The sequence below is a fragment of the Mangifera indica genome, chromosome 4, assembly GCF_011075055.1.
Source record: "Mangifera indica cultivar Alphonso chromosome 4, CATAS_Mindica_2.1, whole genome shotgun sequence".
NCBI lineage: Eukaryota > Viridiplantae > Streptophyta > Magnoliopsida > Sapindales > Anacardiaceae > Mangifera > Mangifera indica.
Window position 1 is genome coordinate 4,643,479 of NC_058140.1, and position 22,514 is coordinate 4,665,992.

At 34.5% G+C, this 22,514-nt stretch overlaps 1 protein-coding gene across 2 annotated transcripts in view; it reads right to left on the reverse strand.

Moving 5' to 3' along the window:
- Window positions 1-22,514, reverse strand: part of LOC123213518 (ADP-ribosylation factor GTPase-activating protein AGD4-like) — a 36,976-nt gene that overhangs the window by 2,457 nt on the left and 12,005 nt on the right. Inside the window, exons 8-17 of one of the 2 annotated variants that reach the window (XM_044632971.1) lie at window positions 19,570-19,617; window positions 19,371-19,466; window positions 19,239-19,280; window positions 17,341-17,556; window positions 16,995-17,120; window positions 16,566-16,781; window positions 4,625-4,711; window positions 4,262-4,531; window positions 3,358-3,479; window positions 192-282 (exon numbers count right to left, since the gene is read on the reverse strand). In XM_044632971.1, the coding sequence (XP_044488906.1) occupies window positions 192-282; window positions 3,358-3,479; window positions 4,262-4,531; window positions 4,625-4,711; window positions 16,566-16,781; window positions 16,995-17,120; window positions 17,341-17,556; window positions 19,239-19,280; window positions 19,371-19,466; window positions 19,570-19,617 (1,314 nt within the window). Of the gene's footprint in view, window positions 1-191; window positions 283-3,357; window positions 3,480-4,261; window positions 4,532-4,624; window positions 4,712-16,565; window positions 16,782-16,994; window positions 17,121-17,340; window positions 17,557-19,238; window positions 19,281-19,370; window positions 19,475-19,569; window positions 19,618-22,514 lie in introns of both variants that reach the window. The other variant, XM_044632972.1, reaches the window with a different exon arrangement.

Genomic DNA, 22,514 nt, shown 5'->3' on the forward strand with positions numbered 1-22,514 from the left:
TGGAGTAGATTCTATAAAAGATAATTAACAAAAAAAAGAAAAGAAAAGAAAACACCTAAATCATTGCAAAAAAAAGCTAATTCTAATAATAAGAAACTTGTCTTTTCCATGAATTATATGAGTTTCATCATAAATGGCAAGGGTAGTTCGTGTTTACATGCAGAATGCAATAAATGGATCAAACTGAGTACCTTTGCATAAATGTACTGCTCCTTACAGCCAATTGAGTCTTTTGGGGATGGTTTCCTAATTGATGTGATACTAGCAATTGATTTGTCCATTCTGCATGGGTTTTATTTCAACAGAAATTATAGAATTTTAACCACTCAGGATAACAGGTAGGAAAAGTTAAAGAAAGCTTAATCTGAAAATAAATCATAATTCAACGACTTTAAGCATTTTATCTCAATGAAGATTCACTCTTTTTATTATACTTGAAAATAAGTAATCAAATTATTTGCATCTAATGAAAGAGCAGCAAAAAGTACAAATAAGAATTTGGTACATTCTATTAACTCTTTAAATTATAATTCAAAAAGGTTGAACCACTGTAACTTCAATTTTTGAATTGTGATCTTGACATAAATTCACAACCATTCATAAAGAACAATCTATTGTTACCTGCTGAATATTTTCACTAAGTTGTGGGATCATAATAGATGGATAATTATCATTTCATGTCAAGATTTTTATTTAAAAAATTCTCATGCTATTTAACATAAAATCCATTAAATGGGGCAACCTAAATAATTCCACTAAGAGAACCCGAAACTATACTGGTCATGTAACCAAAAGGTCTGTACCCCAGAACATTAAAATACCCTTCCTAGTTTTGGTTCATGAAAATATGGTTCTTTTTTTAGAACCTTTATCTTATGTAAACAGTGAATTCTTTCCAACATATTACTAATGTTTCAATCCCTTTTTCTTTTAAAAGCACAGCTGCTAAATTATCCTAAACAAAGCCATAGCTCATTAGATGAAATTCTAACTGTTTAGGCAACTATTTGCTGTAAACTTATCTCCATCTTAGATGTTGAAGAATAGGATCACAGATCATGCCACATAAGTAGGAAGTTGAAATGGCTTAGTTGAAGAATAGCTTTCTTTAGCAAGAGAGCATATAATTTCCTTCTCCATTTGGAGACAATCCCTCCTTGTGCAATCAAATATGTAGAGACGGTAAGATTTTTCAGAATGTTATGCTAATATTAGACTTAGTTGAGACAATTTGGCAGGTTGTGAATCACAAAATCCACAGGATGCTTCTTGAAGAACTATGGGGCCTGCCCAAATATCAGTTTCTTAATTAATGTGTTCTCTTTCTGTTTTTATCATATGTAAGTTCTACATTGGATTAAATAGTATACTGATCAAGACATTAATCAGAAGAGGGATTTTTTGGCAAGGATAAAATTTGTTGAAGGAAACACATATGTCCTGTTTGTTTATGCTCTCATTTTTCCTTTTTCATTTTTTCATTTGCGAAAATTGCAATAAGTGTTTGTATATGAATTTTTTGTTTTTATTTCCATAAAACATAGAATTCAAACAAAAAAGAAAGAAGATTAAAAATCTATTTTCTCTTTATACTGTCTCTCCTCTCATAAAAAAAAAACTTTCAGTTTCAAATCAATATTTTAATCACAAAATTGCGAACGAAAATTTAAAAAAGAAAAAAAAACTGATATTGGAAAAGGATTTTATTAATTCAGGTAGACCTTTTTGAAATGCTTCAAGATGGACAATAGTTTCAATTTAGAGACAATAAAATAGTAACTTTGTTCAATTTAGGGACAAAACAGAGCCTAATTTCAATTTGTGCAATTTCGGAGCACTAAATAGTAACTTACTGTAAATTTTGACGGAAAACAACTAAAAGACTTACAAGCCCTAGTTATTTATTTTAATAGGAAGTGTCCCTAAATTGAACAAAGTTACTATTTTAGTGTCTCTAAATTGAACAAATTGAAATTAGTGTATGTTTGTGTTAGATCACCTAGCAAGTCTACCGAAGAAGAAAAAAGATTGGGGGCAGCAGAAATGGGCTAAGAAATGGATTGGTATCAGTTCAAAAAGGGAAGGAAAGATTGGCACACTTGGCAGAGAGGAAGATGGATAAGAAGCAAATCAAGTTAATCAACATATAAAAGGTAAAGGGTAGAAAGAAAAGGGCAGGATTTTAGAAGTCAATCTAGGATTTGGGGGCTTCAGCTAGGGAGAAACTGCACCTTGTTGACAGAATATCTAATATATTTTATGTTGAATCTGATACTTTGAACAACTTTGAATTGTTTGAACTTTCTGATTAATTATTTACTAAAGAGTTCCTGCTGGATAATTTTGTTCTTGTCTCGATATTGCTGGAAGTTTGGGAAGTGTTGTGTGGCAAAATTGGTTCAACTGCAGCCCCAAAGCAGTGGAGTGCAGAGGACATTGCGAGAGAGGAAGCCATTACTGAGTGCAACAACCCAGGTACGCAACAGTTTGTTTCTAAATTGAACAAAGTTACTATTTTAGCGTCTCTAAATTAAACAAATTAAAACTTGTCTGTTTTCTAACATATTATGAAAAATCTGTAACCTCAATTGGACAACATCCCTATTCGAAACAAGCTCTTTGAGATAAGGAAAGTTAGTAATATTTTAAATGAGTGTTATCAGTTGTGTGATAAATTCATATTTTTTTTCATTCCCTTTTTTGTTTTTTAGTTCCCAGACAAACATGGCGAATGTGTTTTTGTTTTTCACATTTTCAAATCCTAAGTTTTAGACAAACATGCCAAATGCATTTTCATTTTTTACATTTTACAATCAATTTCAGAAGTTTCAAAAAAAATGTAAATGAAAATACAAAATAGATAAAAAGAGCACACCCTCAGTATTCTTTGACAGAAGTCTTAAAGGTGTTCAATGCTTTGGAAGACAAGCAATTGATGCACCAAGATCAGTAGGTTTTATCTATTTCACAGATGTTGGATTACCAATTGTTACATCAAGGTAAATTCTTCCCCCTCATCTCGGGCCAAGGGAAGAAACTTTCAAAGTTTAAACACCCAAACAAGAAACCAAAAAGGGCTGTCACATGTTTGTTTTGCTTGGAAAAGTCTGGCAAGGTACACTAGCAATCTAAGTGACAGGTAAAATGTTTATAGTTCAAAGTTTAAGTGATTAGGATCTATAAAAGACAACTAAAGTCTAGAGTCATTTATTGTCTCGCCTAAACAATGCAATGATCGCACTAACAATGAGTATTTCACCTCCAACCCCCACGCAGAAAGAAGTTTACAACATGAACAATCACAACTGTATTTACCAAAAGAAATTTTTTAACAAACAATGAACTAAAACATGTTACCTTCCAGCATCACGTAGGTGCAATCCCTCCCATATGGAGTTGCAAAAAGCATTACCCAACGCATTAAACAAGTCCAAGATTGTAGGTTCCCAGACCTTGACATCCAGCGTTAAAGATCTAACCTGTCATTGTATTGTGAGATATATGATTGAAGGGAATTAGAATTGACTGAAGATCATGATATCTAGACATCTACTAGTGCTACCATCAAGTTCACTCTTCAGCAAGCAAAAAAGTGTAATGTAAACTGTAATCTTTTCTTCAAATTATTGACATAGTAATTGTATTATCTTTTACATCAAAATTTAGGCATAAGTTTACTATCTTACTTATATGGCAAGAAACAGAAATAATTCATTGAATAAGTCAAAATGATCATGTTAGTTTTCCCCTTGTTGTTGAGTAGTGACTGTTTAAATATTATTTACCGTTTCGTGCAGTGATGCATACAGTGCATGTATTTTTGAACTCCAGAAGTAAAAGAAATTGTGAGAGAGATTGCAGTTGATTAAATTGGAACTTATGAAGGTTCCAATTATCCTAAGAAATTAGAGAGAAATAACTGACAGGTCATCAAAGGATTGCAGTAGAAGGAAGAGAATGTTTACATAACAAGAAAATAGTTCATATAAATTACCCAAAAAACCTTTGACTGTCAATTGAAAGAGTTAGGATATCAATAGGGGTGTTTAACAATAATGCGCACACACATATATATAGAGTGTTGAAAGATAGGCACATTTAATGACTGAAAAAATGGATAACAGATGAGAGACATTGGTCCCCTAGTACTTCCTGATAATTCTATATCACTACTCTAGCTTTAAGTTAAAATCAATATTCATACACAAAATTAACAACTTCAGAGACTCTTTTAATCACTTGAACATTAAAGTATGCACACCTTGGAAATATGAACACCAAGATTCCGGTGAACACCAGAGCATTCAATGCACAATAATATACCAAGATTAAGAGAAGCCCAATCAGGTTCGGTAGCACTGCACTCTGCACAAATATCATTTCCAGGAATCTGTCTAAGGATCACAGAAACACTCTTGGGCACACTGGCTTTCATTTTATTCTCTAAACTATGAGAATTATTGGGTGATAGAAGATCACAAGCACCACCAGCATAATCATTCTTGTCCAGATGTTTTGTTCCAGGATAAGGCTGCAAAAGATAAATGCTCTAGTCATCACAAACTTAATAATATCATGTTAGAGAAGAACTTAATAATGGGTTATACAAAAACAAGGATCCAACCTGCAGCAGGAAATCAGAATTCAAAATAGATGCGATAACTACTGTAATTTTGTTAACCCAGTCCATCCTGTCTGCCTCCTTTTCAGCCTGACAAGCAAGATGGGGATAGTTTAGCATAAACTGTTGAAGAATATCTGAAATTTTGAAATTTACTAAAGAAAGCTACTGTTTTAAAATAGAAAATGAAAAGGCAATCAACTTTATGCTCCCAAAAGTAATAATTCTATCCAGCCTGGATCATCCACAGCAAAAATATGAGGATGATAATAGCGAATTGCTTCATTCAAAACATTAAACCAATGATTTACTGGTGCCAAGAAAATATGTGATTAGAATTCAATGCTGGGGGTTGAAAGGGCTGATGGTGGAGATTGAAGGTGGTTTGTGCTATGGAGTTGAATGGGGTTCTATGGTAACAGCCCAGCCTATTTGAAACAAGAGTGAAGATTTGAATAATTCTTGCTTGATTTCATTCAATAGTGCTAGGTAAATTTATACATATTTTACATCAACAAATTACGAAAGGAATCAAACTAAACTAGGAAAAAGAAATATTCAGTGACTAAATTGGAATTTTATACTTAAAGTTTAGAGATTTATTCTCAGTTTCTACACTCCCCTTCAAGCTGGAAAATAGATACTTATCATAACTAACTTGCTTACAAAGAATTCAAATCAAGGTTTAGGCAAAGCCTTGGTAGTAGATCAGATTCTTGAAACTTGGTTGAGACATACAATAAGTTGATAATCCCTTCTTCCATTTTCTCCTAAATAAAGTGTCTATCAATCTATATATGATTAATTTACTCATGGTGCACTAGAATGTGTGTAATACTGATTGCAAATTTACTATGACTATAGAGCTTCATAGAACCTGCTTAGAAAATCCTCAAGTCTGTCATAAGTTGTTTCAGCCTAACTAGTTTGCAAACACCATACACTACAACTCTAAACTCAACTTTAAAAATACTACGAGATACAACCGACTGCTTCTTACTCCAAGTGACAGAATTTCCCCAATTTTGTGCGACAACCCGTAGAGAACTTCCTATTTTCAACAGACCTTGCTTTATCAATATCTGCATAGCTCTCAATTCCTCTTTGATCAGTCTTTCGAAATAGTAGCTCTTTTCCTAGAATCTTTATAAAATACCTTAGGATACGATTGAGAATACCAAGGTGTCTTCCCTTATCTACTAGAGGATCTTCTTGAGTACTTCTGCACTTCCAATTCAATTTTAAAGGTGTACCAATCGGTTTGCACCCAAATTTTCTAGTCTTTGTCAATAAGTCAAGGATATACTTTTTGTGAGAGATATAAATTCTCTATTTGCTATGTGCCAACTCCATAGCAAGAAAGTATTTAAGATTTCCCAAATCTTTGATTTCTATTTTGTCTTAAGTATTTCTTCGAATTCTCAATTTCTTGAGCATCATCTCCTATTATGATAATATCTTCCACATAAACAATCAAGATAGATACTTTATCATCATGGGGATGCTTGGTAAATAGTGTATGGTCAACTTGCAATTTACCGTACCCATAGCTCTTGACAGTCAAACTAAAACATTTGGAACTAAACCTTAGGAGACTATTTTAATCCAGACAATGACTTCTTTAGTTTGCATACCTTACCTAACCTCTTCATACTTTATTCTCTAAACCAGATAGAATCTTTATATAAATCTCTTCATTCATAAAAACATTTTTAATATCCATCTAACATGGTTTCCAGTTATGACTGATAACCAATAAAAGTAATACTTTCATTGAATTTAGTTTTACAATAGGAACACACAGCTCCCCATAATTAATCCCAAATGTTTAAATCCCTGAGCAGCTAATCTGGCCTTGTACCTATCAGTAGCTCCATCAAACTTGCACTTCATGGTAAAAACCCACTTGTAGCCAACAACCTTCTTTATCTGGGTAAGTCAACAATCTACTAAGTGTCATTATTCATGAATGCCTTCATTTCTTTTATAATTGCAAACCCCTACTCTGAACTTGTAAGAAATACATCTATCCTAGAAGTAGATTCCCTATATCAATCACACAATTTTGAGTATGTAACATAGCTCACAACAGGATGTTATTTGCAAGATCTTACTCCTTTTAGAAGAGCAATAGGAATATCGAAGTTGTTTTGTTATTCATCACTTATCTTCGAAGTTTTCATCACAAAACCAAACTCCATATTTGATGGTTGTAGGAAAAACGTTTAACCTCCTGGAGTAAACAAAGACTCCTTTGAATTTTGGGTGTTTATCATGTCATGGGTTTCTTCCCCTAGATTAGGTGTTGTAAATGAAGAATAATCATTACTTTGACCCAAAGAGAGAAGAATGGGAATAGAAATGGTAGGATACAATGTGAAGTTGCACTTGATTTCTCCCCTTGAAGAGGAGCATTCAGATAGAATTATTGACTCTCAAGAAAGAAGACATTGGCTGAAACAAAGAAACACTTGGAAAGAAGATAGTAACATTTGTACCCTTTTTAGTGTAGGAATATTTGACAAGGACACAGTGTAAGGCTCTAGAGTTAAACTTAAAATGAATGGGAGAATGGTCGTAGACATAAGTAGTAAATCCGAAAACATATAAAGGTAAAGAAGTAAAAATGTGCACATGGGAATACATTCTTTAACAAGTTGATTAGTGTTCAAAATTAGACTCTTAGAAGGAAGACAGTTTTATGAGGTCGGTTGTAGTTCATATGGTCTCACCCTAAAACAACTTAGGAACATTGAAGGCAATCATGAGTGACCTAGTAGCCTCTAGAAGATGTCTATTCTTTCTTTCTTCTAGACTATTTTGTTGAGTGTATACACAAGATGTTTGATGAAATATGCCATGATCAGAGAAATATTTTTTGAAAGTCTTAAAACATATATTCCAAACCATTATTAGTGTGGAGAATTTTAAACAGATTTGAAAAACACTGTCAATAAATTTGTGGAATTGCTAAAAGATAGAATTGGTTTAAGATTTGTGCTTCATAAGATATACCATACAAACCCGTGATCATCTATAAATGTAATAAACTAGCTAGTATGAGTTAAATTTGCAGAATGAGCAAGCCCTCCAATATCACTATGAATGAGAAGAAATGGTTGTGATGATTTATGCAATAGCAAAGGATAAGAATGTCTAAATTGTTAAGAATGAATACAATTTTCGCACAGAAAAACTTTCAAATCTTTGTTAATAAAGAGATGTAGATACAAATGTTTTAAAAAGCTAAAACTAGGTTGCTAAAGACATTGACCCTAAAGAAATACCTGATTATTAGAAAAAATAAAAACAGAAAGAAAAGTTAAAAAAATTTTGGAACCTAAAACAGATGAAATGCTCTTGAGATAATATATGTCATTGCATTCCTTAGCTGTCAATCATCATCCCTCAAGATCGGTCTTGGAATTCACGAGGGTGTTAAATTGCTACTGTACAATTAGAATCCTTAGATAATTTACTAATGGATAAAAGATTATAAGAAAAATTAGGAACACAAAGATGTGAGTCCAACACTAAATCAGATACTTTGATAGTCTTGCAACCAGATACATCACAAACAGTACCATCTGCCATCGAACCATTAAATCAGCAGTATAAAGTGCAAGAACGTGAACATAAAGACATAATCTGTCATATGATCTGAGGCACTAGTATCAACAATCCACACATACTGCAATAAGGTGTGAAACACAAAAGCAGAGTTAAAAGTACCTTTATGACCAATTAAGGTTGTAGTAGTAGGAGAATCAGAAGATTCAACAGAAAATAAAAGAGGAACAGAGGAAGTAGTGTAGGTTGTTGAGCCGTAGGAACCCATGTGGTGGTAAAAATTTTCAGGTTTCTTTAAATTTGCCTCAAGAGGGCCTTTTTTATATTTGCCACAAAAGAGGCTTTTTCAAATTTGTTGTGAAGGTCTTTGAAAATTGCCAACAAAAGGGTGGCAACTATTCAGTCATCAATAGATTCGTAGCTAAATTTCCAACAAGCACTAGGTCAGCAATTTCTAACAACTTTGACATTTTTGGCAAATTTAGAAACTTTCGACAAACTGAAACTTCTGACAGATCGTAAATTGGCAAATTCTGGTCAATCCTGAAAACAAATTGACAACTTCTATGATCTTCCGATAGATCTGAAGATTTTCCAAGGAGATCTTAGGTTTTCAATGGCATCTATACTTTTCAGGTGGATGTTGTTGACTTCCAACGACTTCTGTGATGACTAAGAGGGACTTTGAAGGCATCTAAGGTCTGAAATCTTTTTTGACAATATTCTAACAAGGTTCCAACAATATTCTAGTTTATTACACGGAAAAAAAAAAAAGAATTCTAAGACCCTATGCTCTGATGCCATGAAATAAGAATAAAGATCTAAATAATTCTTGCTTAGTTTCATTAAATAGTAAATATGTGAATTTATGCATATTTTAAAACAACAAATTGGGAAAACAATCAACTTAAATTAGGAAAAAGAATCAAATATGTTGTTGAGTTGTATCTCTAAATTAGGAAGTTAATAATTAGGCTGATTGTATCTTTGTAAAATAGGAAAGGCCAAAGGACTATTTCCCACCTAAGTTATGCTAATTTCCCAAAGTTTCCCCCCATTAACTTTGAAAATCCCATTTACCCACCCATGGCCGTTTAAATCTGTTAATTTTAAAGGCAAAATCGTAATTTTATATTTAATATTAAAAATAAACTTAAATATGATTTCATTTTCCTCCCTAAATTTAAAAAACTAACTTTTCCTCCCTAAACAAAGTTTGAAAAAAATCACATTTTCCCCCTAGGGTTTAGTTTCAAAATCCGATCACCTTCTCCGACACCATTGTCGGCCGTTTATCCCTCCCAACGGTTCCCCTTCCTCCGACGACCTATCTCACCTCCACCCCAACCCCTTTGAGGTCAAGAGACGTCGTCTGGGAAGAGGAATCATCTTCCTAGATGAAGACAAGAAGACTCGTCTTCCCAGACGACGATTGATCTTGTCTTTGTCGTCTGGGAAGACGATTCCTCTTCCCAGACGACGTTTCTGGATGCCGAAAGGGTTGAGATAGAGTTGAGGCAGGCTGTCGAAGGAAGAGGAACCATCGGGAGGGAGAGACGGCCGACGATGGCGTCGGAGAAAGTGACCGGATTTTGAAACTAAACCCTAAGGGGGAAATATGATTTTTTCAAACTTGGCTTGGGGAAGAAAATGTTAGTTTTTAAACTTTCAGGGGAAAAATGAGATAAATTTTTCAGGAGTTAGGGTTCTATTAATTTTAACCGACCATTGGTAGGTAAATGGGATTTTCAAAATTAACGGGAGAAACTTTGAGAAATCAGCATACCTTGGGTGGGAAATAGTCTTTTGGCCAATAGGAAAATACATATAATCTTTCCTAAAGTAAGATTTAGAATTTTATGTAAATATTGATGTAAATTCTTTCTTTTGATATATATAAAAAAATATTCTCAAAATTATTCACATGGTATCAGAGTCGATATTAGGCTTTTAAGAATTTTTTTTTTGTTGTAATCTTGACTTATTTTCTAGTGAAGTTCACATCATTTTCCGACGTTCTTCTCCAACCATCGTGTTTCTGTCCTTTTTCAGTGGCCGTGTCTATACCATTGTGATCAGAACGACTTTGCCAACAATCTCCTGAAAAGAGAGCCACCATTCACCTCCACACGCGCTGTCAGTCTTCTCAATAACCTCCATCTCCAATCTATTTCTTCAGCAAGCGTGCGACAACACCGCCTCTCCCAATCAACTCAGAAGACGCCGGCAAGTCAATCTGTGATGATTGCATCATCATCAATCATCAGAATTGTTTGCACGCACCGGTTGTTTTTGTCTTGGATAGCCTTCTCCGATCTACTTCTTCGGTGCACGTTAGCCTATACCGCTTACACCGTTAAACTCAAAAGACTGATGAGTAATAACCTCATAATCTCATCGCTGTCCGTCGCCGTCGCTATCATCGGAAAATCAAACAATGCTAAATTTGCTATTTCTTATTAATGGCCAGTGAAGGATCTTCGAAATCATATGTATTTACTCCATTTCTCTCTCTTCCTATTATTACTACTAAAAAGTTATTAGGAAGTGTCAATTATATATCATGGGTTGCATTTATAGAATTATGGTTTACAGGACAAGGTTTAGAAGACCATTTGACCATCAAAGCTACCGATTTAAAAGAAACTAAGATTGATAAGGCTAGTTGGGTCAAAACTGATGTTTTATTGTGCAGTCTATTGTGGCAATCTATTGATCCATCTCTCTATCCTATGTACAAGGCCTATAAAACATGTGTTGAAATCTGAAATCAAGCCAAATTACTCTACACTAATGATATTCAAAGGTTATATTCGGTCGTCTCTAGTATGGGTAATCTGAAACAACAAGATATGAGTATACCAGACTTCCTAGGACGGATGTCGTCTTTAAAGGCTGAATTTAATGTTATACTGCTTGCTGGGAAGACTGCAACCGAGGATTTGACACAATGCGACAAGTTATTTATGGTTCTAACTCTCACTGCAATCAATCTTGATCTTGCTCCTGTTAGAGATTAAATCCTGGGTAGTGCAATCATTCTAACCTTAGATGATGTATTTACTCGTTTGCTCAAAGTTTCCTCTATCATAGGACCCTCAGCTACCGACTCTACTGCCTTAGTCTCTCGATCTCCGAGCCACTCTAGAGAGCCAAGGGACCACAGGAGTAGAGGCGATCGTCCAAAATGCAGTTACTGTAACAGATGGGGACATACTTGAGAAAAATGTTATAAGCTACATGGGAGGCCTACACACAATGTTAATATTACATAATTAGTCCCTCAATTAGCTCCTCCTGATCATCGTCCAGAAATTTCAGCAAGACAGCCTCAATCAATTCCTCAGTCAATTACTCTCACAGGAGCTGATTACAAAGAATACCTTAAGTACCAGGCAACGAAACAGTCATCTCAATCCTCTGTTGCTTCCTTCGCACAATCTAGTAACTCGATCGCTTGCTTATCACAGTCTTCCACTCTAGGACCTTAGGTTCTAGATTTAGGTGTCTCGGATCATAAAACTAGTAACTCTAGTTTATTTTCACATTTTAATCATTCCAAATCCTTTTCTTCTGTCACACTAGTGGATGACACAAAAGTTGTAGTTAAACTCATAGGACATGCTAACTCGTTACCCACTCTATCTTTAGATTTTGTCCTTTATCTTCCTAATTGTCCATTTAATCTCATTTCAGTTAGTAAATTAACACGAGCCTGGAATTGTTCTATTATATTTACTAATGATGTCTTTGTTATACAGGATTGAAGTTCGAGTAAGACGATTGGCACAGGACGTGAGTCACAAGGGTTTTATCACTTGTCTCTACCTTCTTCCGTTGCTTGCACTACTATTGAGTCTCCAACTCTTCTCCACAACCGCTTAAGGCATCCTAGTTTATCCAAGCTTCAGAAGATGGTCTCTCGTTTATCCAATGTGTCATCTCTTGAGTGTGAGTCTTGTCAAGTTGGGAAGCAGTCTCGTAGTTCTTTCCCAAGGCATGTCAATAATCGAGTTTTTTCTCCATTTGAGTTAGTTCACTCAGATGTGTGAGATCCTTGTCGAGTCAAGTCTACTTTAAATTTTCAATATTTTGTGACATTCATTGATGATTATCTGTGTTGCACGTGGATATTTTTAATGAAAAGTCGGTTTGAGTTATTTTCTCATTTTCAATCATTTTGTGCTGAAGTTAAAACATAAGTTAATTCCTCTATACGCACGTTACGTAGTGATAATGCGAGTAAATACTTTTCCACTCCTTTCACAAATTTCATGTCTTCACCAGGGATTCTTCATCAGTCTTCTTGTACTTATAGCCCACAACAAAATAAGGTTGTTGAGCGCAAAAATAGACACCTTATTGAAACTGCTTGTACATTATTATTACATTCACATGCTCTTATGCATTTTTGGGTTGATGCAGTTCTCACTGTTTGTTATCTCATTAATTGAATGCTCTCTTTAGTATTGCAAAATCAGATTCCTTATTCAATTCTCTTCCCTACTGGTCCTTTATACACTATTCCTCCAAGTGTCTTTGGTTGTACATGCTTTGTACATAACCTTTTCCCAGGTCATGATAAATTATTTGTTAGGTCTATCAAATGTATATTTTTTGGTTACTCTCGTCTCCAGAAAGGTTACAAATGTTACTCTCCTATAACACATCATTACTTTATTTCCACTAATGTTACTTTCTTCGAGTCCTCTCCTTACTTCTCTTCATCTGAAATCTAATCTCCTATCACTGAGAGTCTTCCATTACTTGCTTTTATTCCTACTCTCGATGTACGTCCTACAATCATCTGTTAGGATCCCAAATGTAAGGTATGAGACTTGGATCCCACATTGAAAAGTATGGGCAACTAATATGGGGTTTATATGGCCTCGGGCTCTCCCATCTCAATAGCTAGCTTTTGAGATGTAGTCCTCCTAAGGTTCGTATCATTTGGTATCAGAGTCATCACTGTCTCCTAGTTGCAATCGTGTGGCGCGGGTGGTGACACCGGCATTGTAGTGTTCGCCCAGGGCTAGCAGAGAGCTAACGCACAGCCAACCCACGTGGGCGCCAGGGCTGCAAAGCGTGGTAGTATGTTAAGATCCCAAGTGCAAGGTATGGGACTTGGATCCCACATTGAAAAGTATGGACAACTAGTGTGGGGTTTATATAACCTTGGGTTTTCTCATCTCAGTAGCTAGTTTTTGAGGTATGGTTCTCCTAAGGTTCGTATCATCATCTCACAATGTACACCCATACAAAATTTGGAACCTGTTCCCTAGATCATTGACTCTCTTACAGGTACTGATATCACTTTTATTGCTCCAACGGCTTCTGTTGACTCACTTCCTACTCCTGCATCTAGCCCGACTGAGGTCCTACCTCCTGATGACCAATTTCCTATTACCATCTGTAAAACTGTAAGATCCTCTTGTAATCTTCATCCTATTTATACTTTTCTTAGTTATCATCATCTATCCTCACCATATCATGCCTTTGTATCCTCTTTGTCCTCCATTTCAGTCCCTAAATCTGTTAGTGAGGCTCTTTCTAATCCAAATTGGAGGCAAGCAATGGTGGATGAAATGACTGCGTTACATCATAATGGTACTTAGGAGTTGGTTAAATTACCTCCGAGTCACTCCACTATTGGCTATCGTTGGGTTTACATAGTCAAAATTGGTCCTCATGGTACTATTGATCGTCTTAAGGCCAGGTTGGTTGCTAAAGGTTATACTTAGGTCTATGGTTTGGATTATGGTGACACATTCTCTCCAATGGCCAAAATGTCCTTCGTTCGGTTATTCTTATCTATGGTTGTCATTCGTCATTGGCCCTTGTTTCAGTTAGACATAAAAAATGTCTTTCTTCATGGTGAGCTTCAGGAGGAGATATATATGGAGCAACCGCCTAGTTTTGTTACTCAGGGGGAATCTAATTTGGTTTGTAAACTTCGAAGCTCACTATATGGTCTAAAACAATCTCCACGTGCTTGGTTTGGATGTTTTAGTACAATTATCCAAAAATTTGGCATGACTCAATGTGAGTCGGATCATTCTGTATTTTACAGACACGTTGTGAGGGAAGTACATTTATTTGGTTGTTTATGTCGACGACATTGTTATCACTGATGATGATTAGGAGGGTATCGATCAGTTAAAACATCTATTTGATCATTTCCAGACCAAGGACTTAGGAACACTTAAATACTTTCTTGGGATAGAAGTTACTCAATCTAAAATAGGTATTATTATCTCTTAGAGGAAGTATGTCTTGGATATCTTGGAGGAGACAGGGATGTTGAACTGTAAACCCATTAATTCTCCTATAGACCCTAATACTAAACTTGTGCCAGGATAGGGGGAGCCATTTGTAGACCTTGGGAAATATCGGAGGTTAGTAGGCAAACTCAACCATCTGACTATCACAAGACTAGATATCTCTTTTTCATTTAGTGTTGTTAGTCAATTCCTCCAATCTCCGTGCAATTCTCATTAGGATGCAATTATTCGAATCTTGAGGTATATTAAGAGAGCACCAGGAAAAAGATTACTCTATGAAGATAGAGATTATACTCAGATTGTTGGATATTCTGATGCTGATGGGACAAGATCTCCGTCTGATAGACGCTCAACTTTAGGATATTGTATTCTTGTTGGTGGCAACTTGGTTTCATGGAAAAGTTAAAAACAAGATGTTGTGGCTAGATCTAGTGCAGAGGCAGAATATCATCCTATGACATTGGGTACCTGTGAGCTTGTATGGTTGATTTCATTCGTAGATATATCACAGATGAAGCTTCTTTGTGACAACCAGGCAGCACTTCATATTGCTTTTAATCCAGTATTCCATGGAAGGACGAAACATATAGAATTAGACTGTCATTTCATTCGAGAAAAGATTCTATCAGGTTGTTTAACTACCAACCATGTCAGCTTCAATGATCAACTTGCAGATATCCTTACCAAGTCTCTTAGGAGTTCTCGTATTGAATTCATTTATAACAAGTTTGGTACATATGATTTGTATGCTCCAGTTTGAAGGGGAGTGTTGAGTTATATATGAGTTGTATCTCTAAATTAGGAAGCTAATAATTAGGCTAATTGTATCTTTGTAAAATAGAAAAATACATATAATCTTTCTTAAAGTAGGATTTAGAATTTCATATAAATATTGATGTAAATTCATTCTTTTGATATATATTAAAAATATTCTCAAAGTTATTCACATATGTGTACACTAAAAAAAATATTCAATTACTAAATTGGAATTTTAATCAAGTTTAAGGATCTATTTCTAGTTTCCTACACTATTGTCAAAATATTGTTGAATTTTATCTCCAACACACCTCAACTAATGGGGCCAAAGTGCATCCCCTCTTGAGTCAAATTTAGGATTTCATACTTAGAATTAATACTCTTGATTTGTTTCCAAGGATGAAATCCCATATTCGAATCAAGAGAGGGACTCTAAGCTCCATTATTTGATAAGTGAATAAGAAAAATTGACAATATTTTGATTGGGGTTGCAATGTTAACATTTATTCCTTGTTGATTGGAAAGGTTGAATAGGTGTATAGTTGTTGGTAAGGATTGGATGGCTTGGTGGGATTGAAGGTGTTTTTATGGTGTTGGGGATTGATGGTTACGACGGAATTTGTTGTGTTGGATTCAAGCCATGAGATGTGTTGGGTTCAGGTGGCAAGTCTCAGTAGAGGTATGATATTGTCACTAGGCATAGGAACCCAAAGGCATTAAGGTTGTTTTACCCCTTTCCCATTGAAACTAACGAAATTGACAAATACTTAGAGGTTTCCATAATTCTTGGTACCTGAAGGGGTTTTCCCTATTTTTGGGCAACCCTTGGGGGTATTTGTAATATTCCAATAAAAATAAATGAGAAACTATGGTATCAATTGGGGAAAAAAAAAAAAAAGAAACTTTGGTATCAATTGTTTGAAATTGTGGTAAAAAAAATAGTAAAAATATTTCAAAACATATTTGAAATAAAACTAACTGTAAATCGAACTGGAAAATAAAATAATAATAATAACCTTTACCTTAAATTGGCTATAGATGTGGATCTTCTACAGGATTTCCAATTGTCTATATAATCTGTTTTAATTAACTACTTTTATGTCTAGATATAGATGTAAAAACCAGCTTGGAACAGCAAATATGTTGTCAGGTGATTTATGTCTTCAACTCTACCAAATGTTGCAAGATTCCAAGCTATTAGGCCTAAAATCAGAATTATTCTATTAACCTCTAGTTGTTAGGGCAAATGCTTTTGCAAGTTGCTTAGAGGCTGCACAAACCAAATACTTACAATTTGGCATCATAATTAAATATCAACACAGAGTCAAATAGATCACCTGCAATGTGTATGTTTTCATTGGAGTAATTATTCTGAAGCAAAGTCGTAGATCAGTATCCTCTGCATCCATCTTTATTGCAGAGATTCGAAGATCAACAGAGCGGCAACACAGTGTTTCTTCACCAAGTGATGATGTTCTCATGTGTCTTGAACGAAATCTACTAAATACACCACCCATGTTTTCAACTGAGCCAGTATAATAATGGTGAGAACCCTAGAGTGAAAAGCATACAAGTAAAAATGTAATTCAGCTTAACAATTCTCTTACCATCTAGATATCAGATAAAAACAAAACATAAAAAGTTATTGTAACATGTGGATGATAAGTAATTATGACAGTCATAACAATTAAGTAATTAAAAAAAACAAGAAATAAGGTAAAAGTCTATTGATGAAGCTATGTTACTAACATAGGATCATAGCATACCATGGCTTTGATACCATCATTTCCGTAACAATACAAAGTCCCTTGACTATTCAGCACAAAGAATCTTCTTTTCCAAACGCCCCTCGAATTTGAGGAGCGCTTTAAGAGATACCCTTGCTTGATTGTCTGGACCAGCATAAAAAAAAAATTAGCTGGCTTCTCTAGTAGTAGTGTAACCATTATAGAATAATGCAATTCTTAAATTCATATAATTCAGCACAAAGGGACAGTGAGAGAAGTTAAATTATTATGTATATTAAAGGAAGTTTGTGCCTAGAGACGATGCAGATGACTGAGAAATGTTGCTAATATATGTAGAGAAAGAATACAAACCGAAATTACTTACCTCACCGTTGACACTGGACTGCATTATTGTTTCTGTGTTTTTACAAGAGCTAATACCACCAACATGAATACCATCAGAACTTGCCGAAGGCTCCACATCAACAGAAGCTTGCAAGTTGATTAACTCAGCTTGAGTCCTGAATTCCTGGATCCGTTTTTCCAACTTATCTTGTTCAATATTAGCTGATTCTTTAGATTGTTGTGCATATGTTAATACCTGTAAGGCAGATGTAGACTAGCTATTAACCAAAAAAAATTCTAGAATAAATGCATGTTTGATTTGCAAAAACTTAATGGCACCTATGGAGAGAGAAAACAATTAATCTGTCCTCTAATACAAAACAGAACTTTTATTTCATATAAAAAATATTATAAATAAGAACCAAGTCCATCCATACAACATCTTTAAAAAAAAACAAAAGAAATTGACCAAATTAACCACATGTTTAAAATTAATGTTGAAATATAACCCATCCCATTATTTCTTGTATGACTGTTAGGCAGCAAGTGTATGTTTCCCATAAGAAGGCAAAGCAAATTCAAGAAAGAGAAAGAAAGAATAAAGATGGCAGCAAGTTGAGTAAGGCAATTGGCAAACACACAGCATTCCAGGAATTGGACCACAAGCAAGTAGAGCTGAAACGTGGCAGCACAGGAAAGGTAAGGCAGTTATGGAAGCGGGATATTATGCTGGATGGAAAAGAGAAGGCAAGGAAGATGTCAGCAAAAAGAGAGAAGAGTAGGGGAGGAGAGAGATGGCCTCTCGAATGCCAAGCGATTGAATTGATATTGAGTTACTGTTTCATTGTAAATACTGTCTTGGGTTGAGTGAATCATTTGTAAGAACTCTTGAATGTCATTTCTCGGATTTACTGAATATTAACACAGCAAAGTTTTCTTATATAATCAGTTGTTCAATTGGTTGCCATTGTTGTGTGTTGGGTTGCTGGAAATTGAGTTGAAGCAGGGACAGGTAGTGAGACTCTGACAGTTGCAGAATCAAAGCATTATGAGATTGCGGAAGAGAGGATCCAGGTACGCATCAATGAACCAGCCATACGTCAACCTCACTACTGATAACTACTCATCTTTAACAGCATCTTTTTTATAAGATATGGAAAATTATACTAATATAAAGAGAGGAATACAAGAGTAGAAAGTACATATCCACTATGGTGTCAAATCTCCATTTTGGGAGGGAGGCAAACGCAGTTCAACAAAATGTACTCAAAAACTTTTAACACAGTACAAAAAGAGAAATTAGTTTATTTAATTTGTACACGCAATGCAACCCCCAAAAAGAACAAATATGAGGCATTTTAAATCTTAAAGATCATATGGCATGAAAGTCCCAGCACCTTTAAATAAAGCCAAAAGAATTGAAAATCAGATTGAAATTTGTCAGGTCACTGGCTGCAAGCCATTGAGTGCCTTTATGCATCGTTACGCAATTGTTAACCATGACATGTGATTCAGTTCTATTAATTGAAAATAAATATAGTTGTCCTAACACATAAAAGATGCCAAGATGATGGAATAGATTTTTGAGTTATTTTCAAATGCACCTCAAATTAACACCAATTTACTATGTTGAGAGATATTTATGAAAATGAAACAACAGATGTGAAAACAATTTTTATTAGTGTGAGAAAAAAAACTTATACTAAAAATCAATTATCTATCCATTGTAAATTCCAATGAAGGTGGATGATCATGAAATAAGAGTCTTGGAACTCTCTTAAGATTGAAGTGCACAGGCTGCAGAAACAGCACTATGGTTCATCTACAATATATAAGTTAAAGTCACACAAGGCATGTCAATGTTATCAGGCCTACCGCTAGATAGAGCATGCGAATCAACAATATAATAAAAGAGGAAAAGTTAACTCATGATTCTACCTGGTGAATATATGGTTCTATTTTGCTCAACAAGTCGTATCCCTAAATCATTAAAAAAACAAAAAATATAAATCAAGAAGTTACGAGGTCAAATGTATATAAAACAGGGAAAATAATAAAAAACAAACAAACCAGCTTGAAATATCGGAGATGCGCATCCATAATTGCACTTATAGATTCCAAGAACTCATACTTCTTTTTCGCTTCTATATTCATGAGTACACTTACCTGCATTCCTTAAAGCAACAGAGAAAATATCATAAGAAGAGTTAAGGAGACATTAATAATTCAGGAAGAAACTGAACAAAACTGGAAAATGTATTAGACATACTAAATTGAAGCGGCTTCTCTCAAAAGCTGACTTTGAGTTCTGTAAATCCTATCAATCATAAGAAGGAATGAGAATAGAAGTATTGCTTGATTTCAAAATTGTCACATGAAAAGAAAAAAAATGAAATGATGGAAAAAAAAAAAAATTAATCATTTCATTCATGAAGGGTGCCTAAATGCCACACATGATAGAGAAATAAATTTTCATATTGTTTGCCTAAAAACAAGTTTCCTTTTTTTTCTTTTATTTCTTCCTTCTTACTTATTTTTATTTTGATACAATTTTCTGATGAAAAGAAAAACTATATTGGTGAAAAAAAAGTTAATACACAAAAATGGTGATTTAGAGGCCCATCTTTACAAAAAGAATTGTACAGCAGCAAGAAAGAACCAGAGAAACAAGACAGACCTCTACAGAAACCACGAGTAGACAAAATATAAAATTAATTAGCTGCTGCCTCAAAATCATGTTGAATGAAAAGCATCAAAGTTTAGCTTCTGCCTACAATGAAGTTGAATGAGAAGCATTGCATTATCTCAGAAATCTTTTGACACTGAGCCATGCGATTATCATGGAATTCTCAGCGTCCCATACAGCATAGGTTGAGTCCTTCTCATTTGGCACCTTTGTGTATTTTGTCTCGCCCATGTTTATACATCCAAACTGATTAAGACTATCACCATTCAACCGGATAGTGGTAATTCGAATAGAACAGGATTGAGTGTTGATACTTTTGTGTGGGTTCAAGATTGGAGCAAGGATACTAGAGTTAGATGAGATTTCAAACATGGTGAAATGACTAGACTTTAGGTGAACAACAAGGGTTTAGGGAGACTCTGATACCATATAAATTGAAGAGAAGACTTATTTTTATTAGTCTTTTTATATAAAAATGTATACATGGTTGTCCTTCTATAGAAAAATTCAAACGAATAAAAAAGGAAAAACAACATTATAGAAAACTAATAACTATGTACAACTATACAGATTTAATTTCCTAAATTACAAGAGTTGACTAGGTTATATTTAGAAATCAAATAAAGGAAACTTGATCAGCTAGTGATTCATTATCATTGATAGTTGAATCTTCTTGATTTTCCTCAAAATTAAATTTACCATTTAATTTGTATCATAGTATCAGAACCCTACATTAATTATGCTTGGACTGGGGGCATTTCTTTCTCTTGAAATTCAACTTACACCGCTCTTAATATCACCCTTAAGATTGCAAAACTATGACGAACACAAACCTGACAAGTAGCATATTGAAAACAACAACGACAATTATGTTCATCAAAGGAGATGTTCCGATTCAGAGCAACAAGTTGCAAAACATCCAAACAACATACAGACTGAACAAGGAGAACTATTTAAAGCATTCTTGATAGGTTCACACCTTCTTAAGAGGAAAAGGCAAAGTTGAGTCATATACTTGGAACTGGGCCTAAAGAAGGGGATCCAATATTTTCTGCTTGGGATGAAAAAGACTATGGCCATGTCCTGACTATGAAATTTGATGGTGCCAGAGATAAGTGATATTGTTTTGAGTACTACAAGGGAGATATGAGTGACCGTCAAGATTACATATTCAAAAGTTTGTGATGTTGTCCAAATTTACGAGATCAAAACTAAAGTGATAGTTACCAAACAGAAAACTTGTACAATCATTGAGTACTTCAATCTCTTACAGACATTATGGCATGAGATGGATTATTGTTAGTGTATCTAGATAAATGCAGTGATAATACAGTCCTCAAAAGGTTTTTCTTAAAAGGAGAGAATTTATGATTTTATTACTAGTCTAAATTTTCAAATTTGATGTAGTTCGAGCAAAAATTCTCAGGAAAGAGATGTTGCCCTCCTTAAATGAAGTGTTTTTCATTGTTCGTGCTAAAGAATGAGAGAAGTAATGTTTAAATCACCTACAATAGAAGAATCAATATTGGCACTAAGGTATCAAATGCAAAGAATTTTGGTTCAAATTGATATTTTGATGAATCTAAGAAGCAATTTGACCCATCATAGCCAGACAACATAGACTTCTTATGGTGCAATTATTGTAATAAGGCTCGTCACACTATAGACCAGTGTTGGAAACTTCATGATAAACCTCTTAGAAATGGACAAACAAAAGGGCAAGACAAGAATATATGGCAAATACTCAACAAACTACAGAAGAGGGTTGTCAAACACGTTCAAGAACAGAAAAGAGATTAAAAAATTGAGAAGTTTGTTGGAGTCATTGGAGAAACAAACATGAATAAGTAGTTGTACTCTGGCCTTCAAGTATTTCTTCCTCTTCTGATGCACTTAATGCTTCGGATATAACCCACCCCACTGTATTGATAGTTGACTCAGAAGCCACAAGTTATATGACCTATTTTTCCGACAAATTTGTTTCATATACATCATGGCCAAGTAAGAGGAAATAACTGTCATTGATGGTTCAATAATTACCATTGTTGTTTAAGCAGATGTTTATATAAATAATTATCTCAATCTAAAAAAGTACTTCATGTGCCTAGACTATTTTGTATCAATCCAAACACTCACCAAAGGTTTTAATTGTAGTGTTATTTTCTATCTATCTCATTGTGAGATTCAAGAAAAGGACACAAAGAGGATGATTAGACATCCTAGAAAGGACTTTACCAACTTGAAGAAACTAGAGGATAAGTTAATCCAACAAGTGTTTCACCCTTATCATTTCATGTCAAGTCATCCAAATCCAATAAAGACAAAAAATTTTGCTTCACCACCTTCGTCTTGGTCATCTCTCCTTTAGTATTCTCAAAATAATCTTTCTTGTATTGCTCAAAAGATTAGTTGTTGAAGATTTTCATTGTGATGTTTGTGAACTTGTAAAACATAACTGAGTTCAATTCTCAGTTAGTAATAAAATAAGTTTTTTTCCTTTTACAATTGTTTATAGTAACATTTAAGGG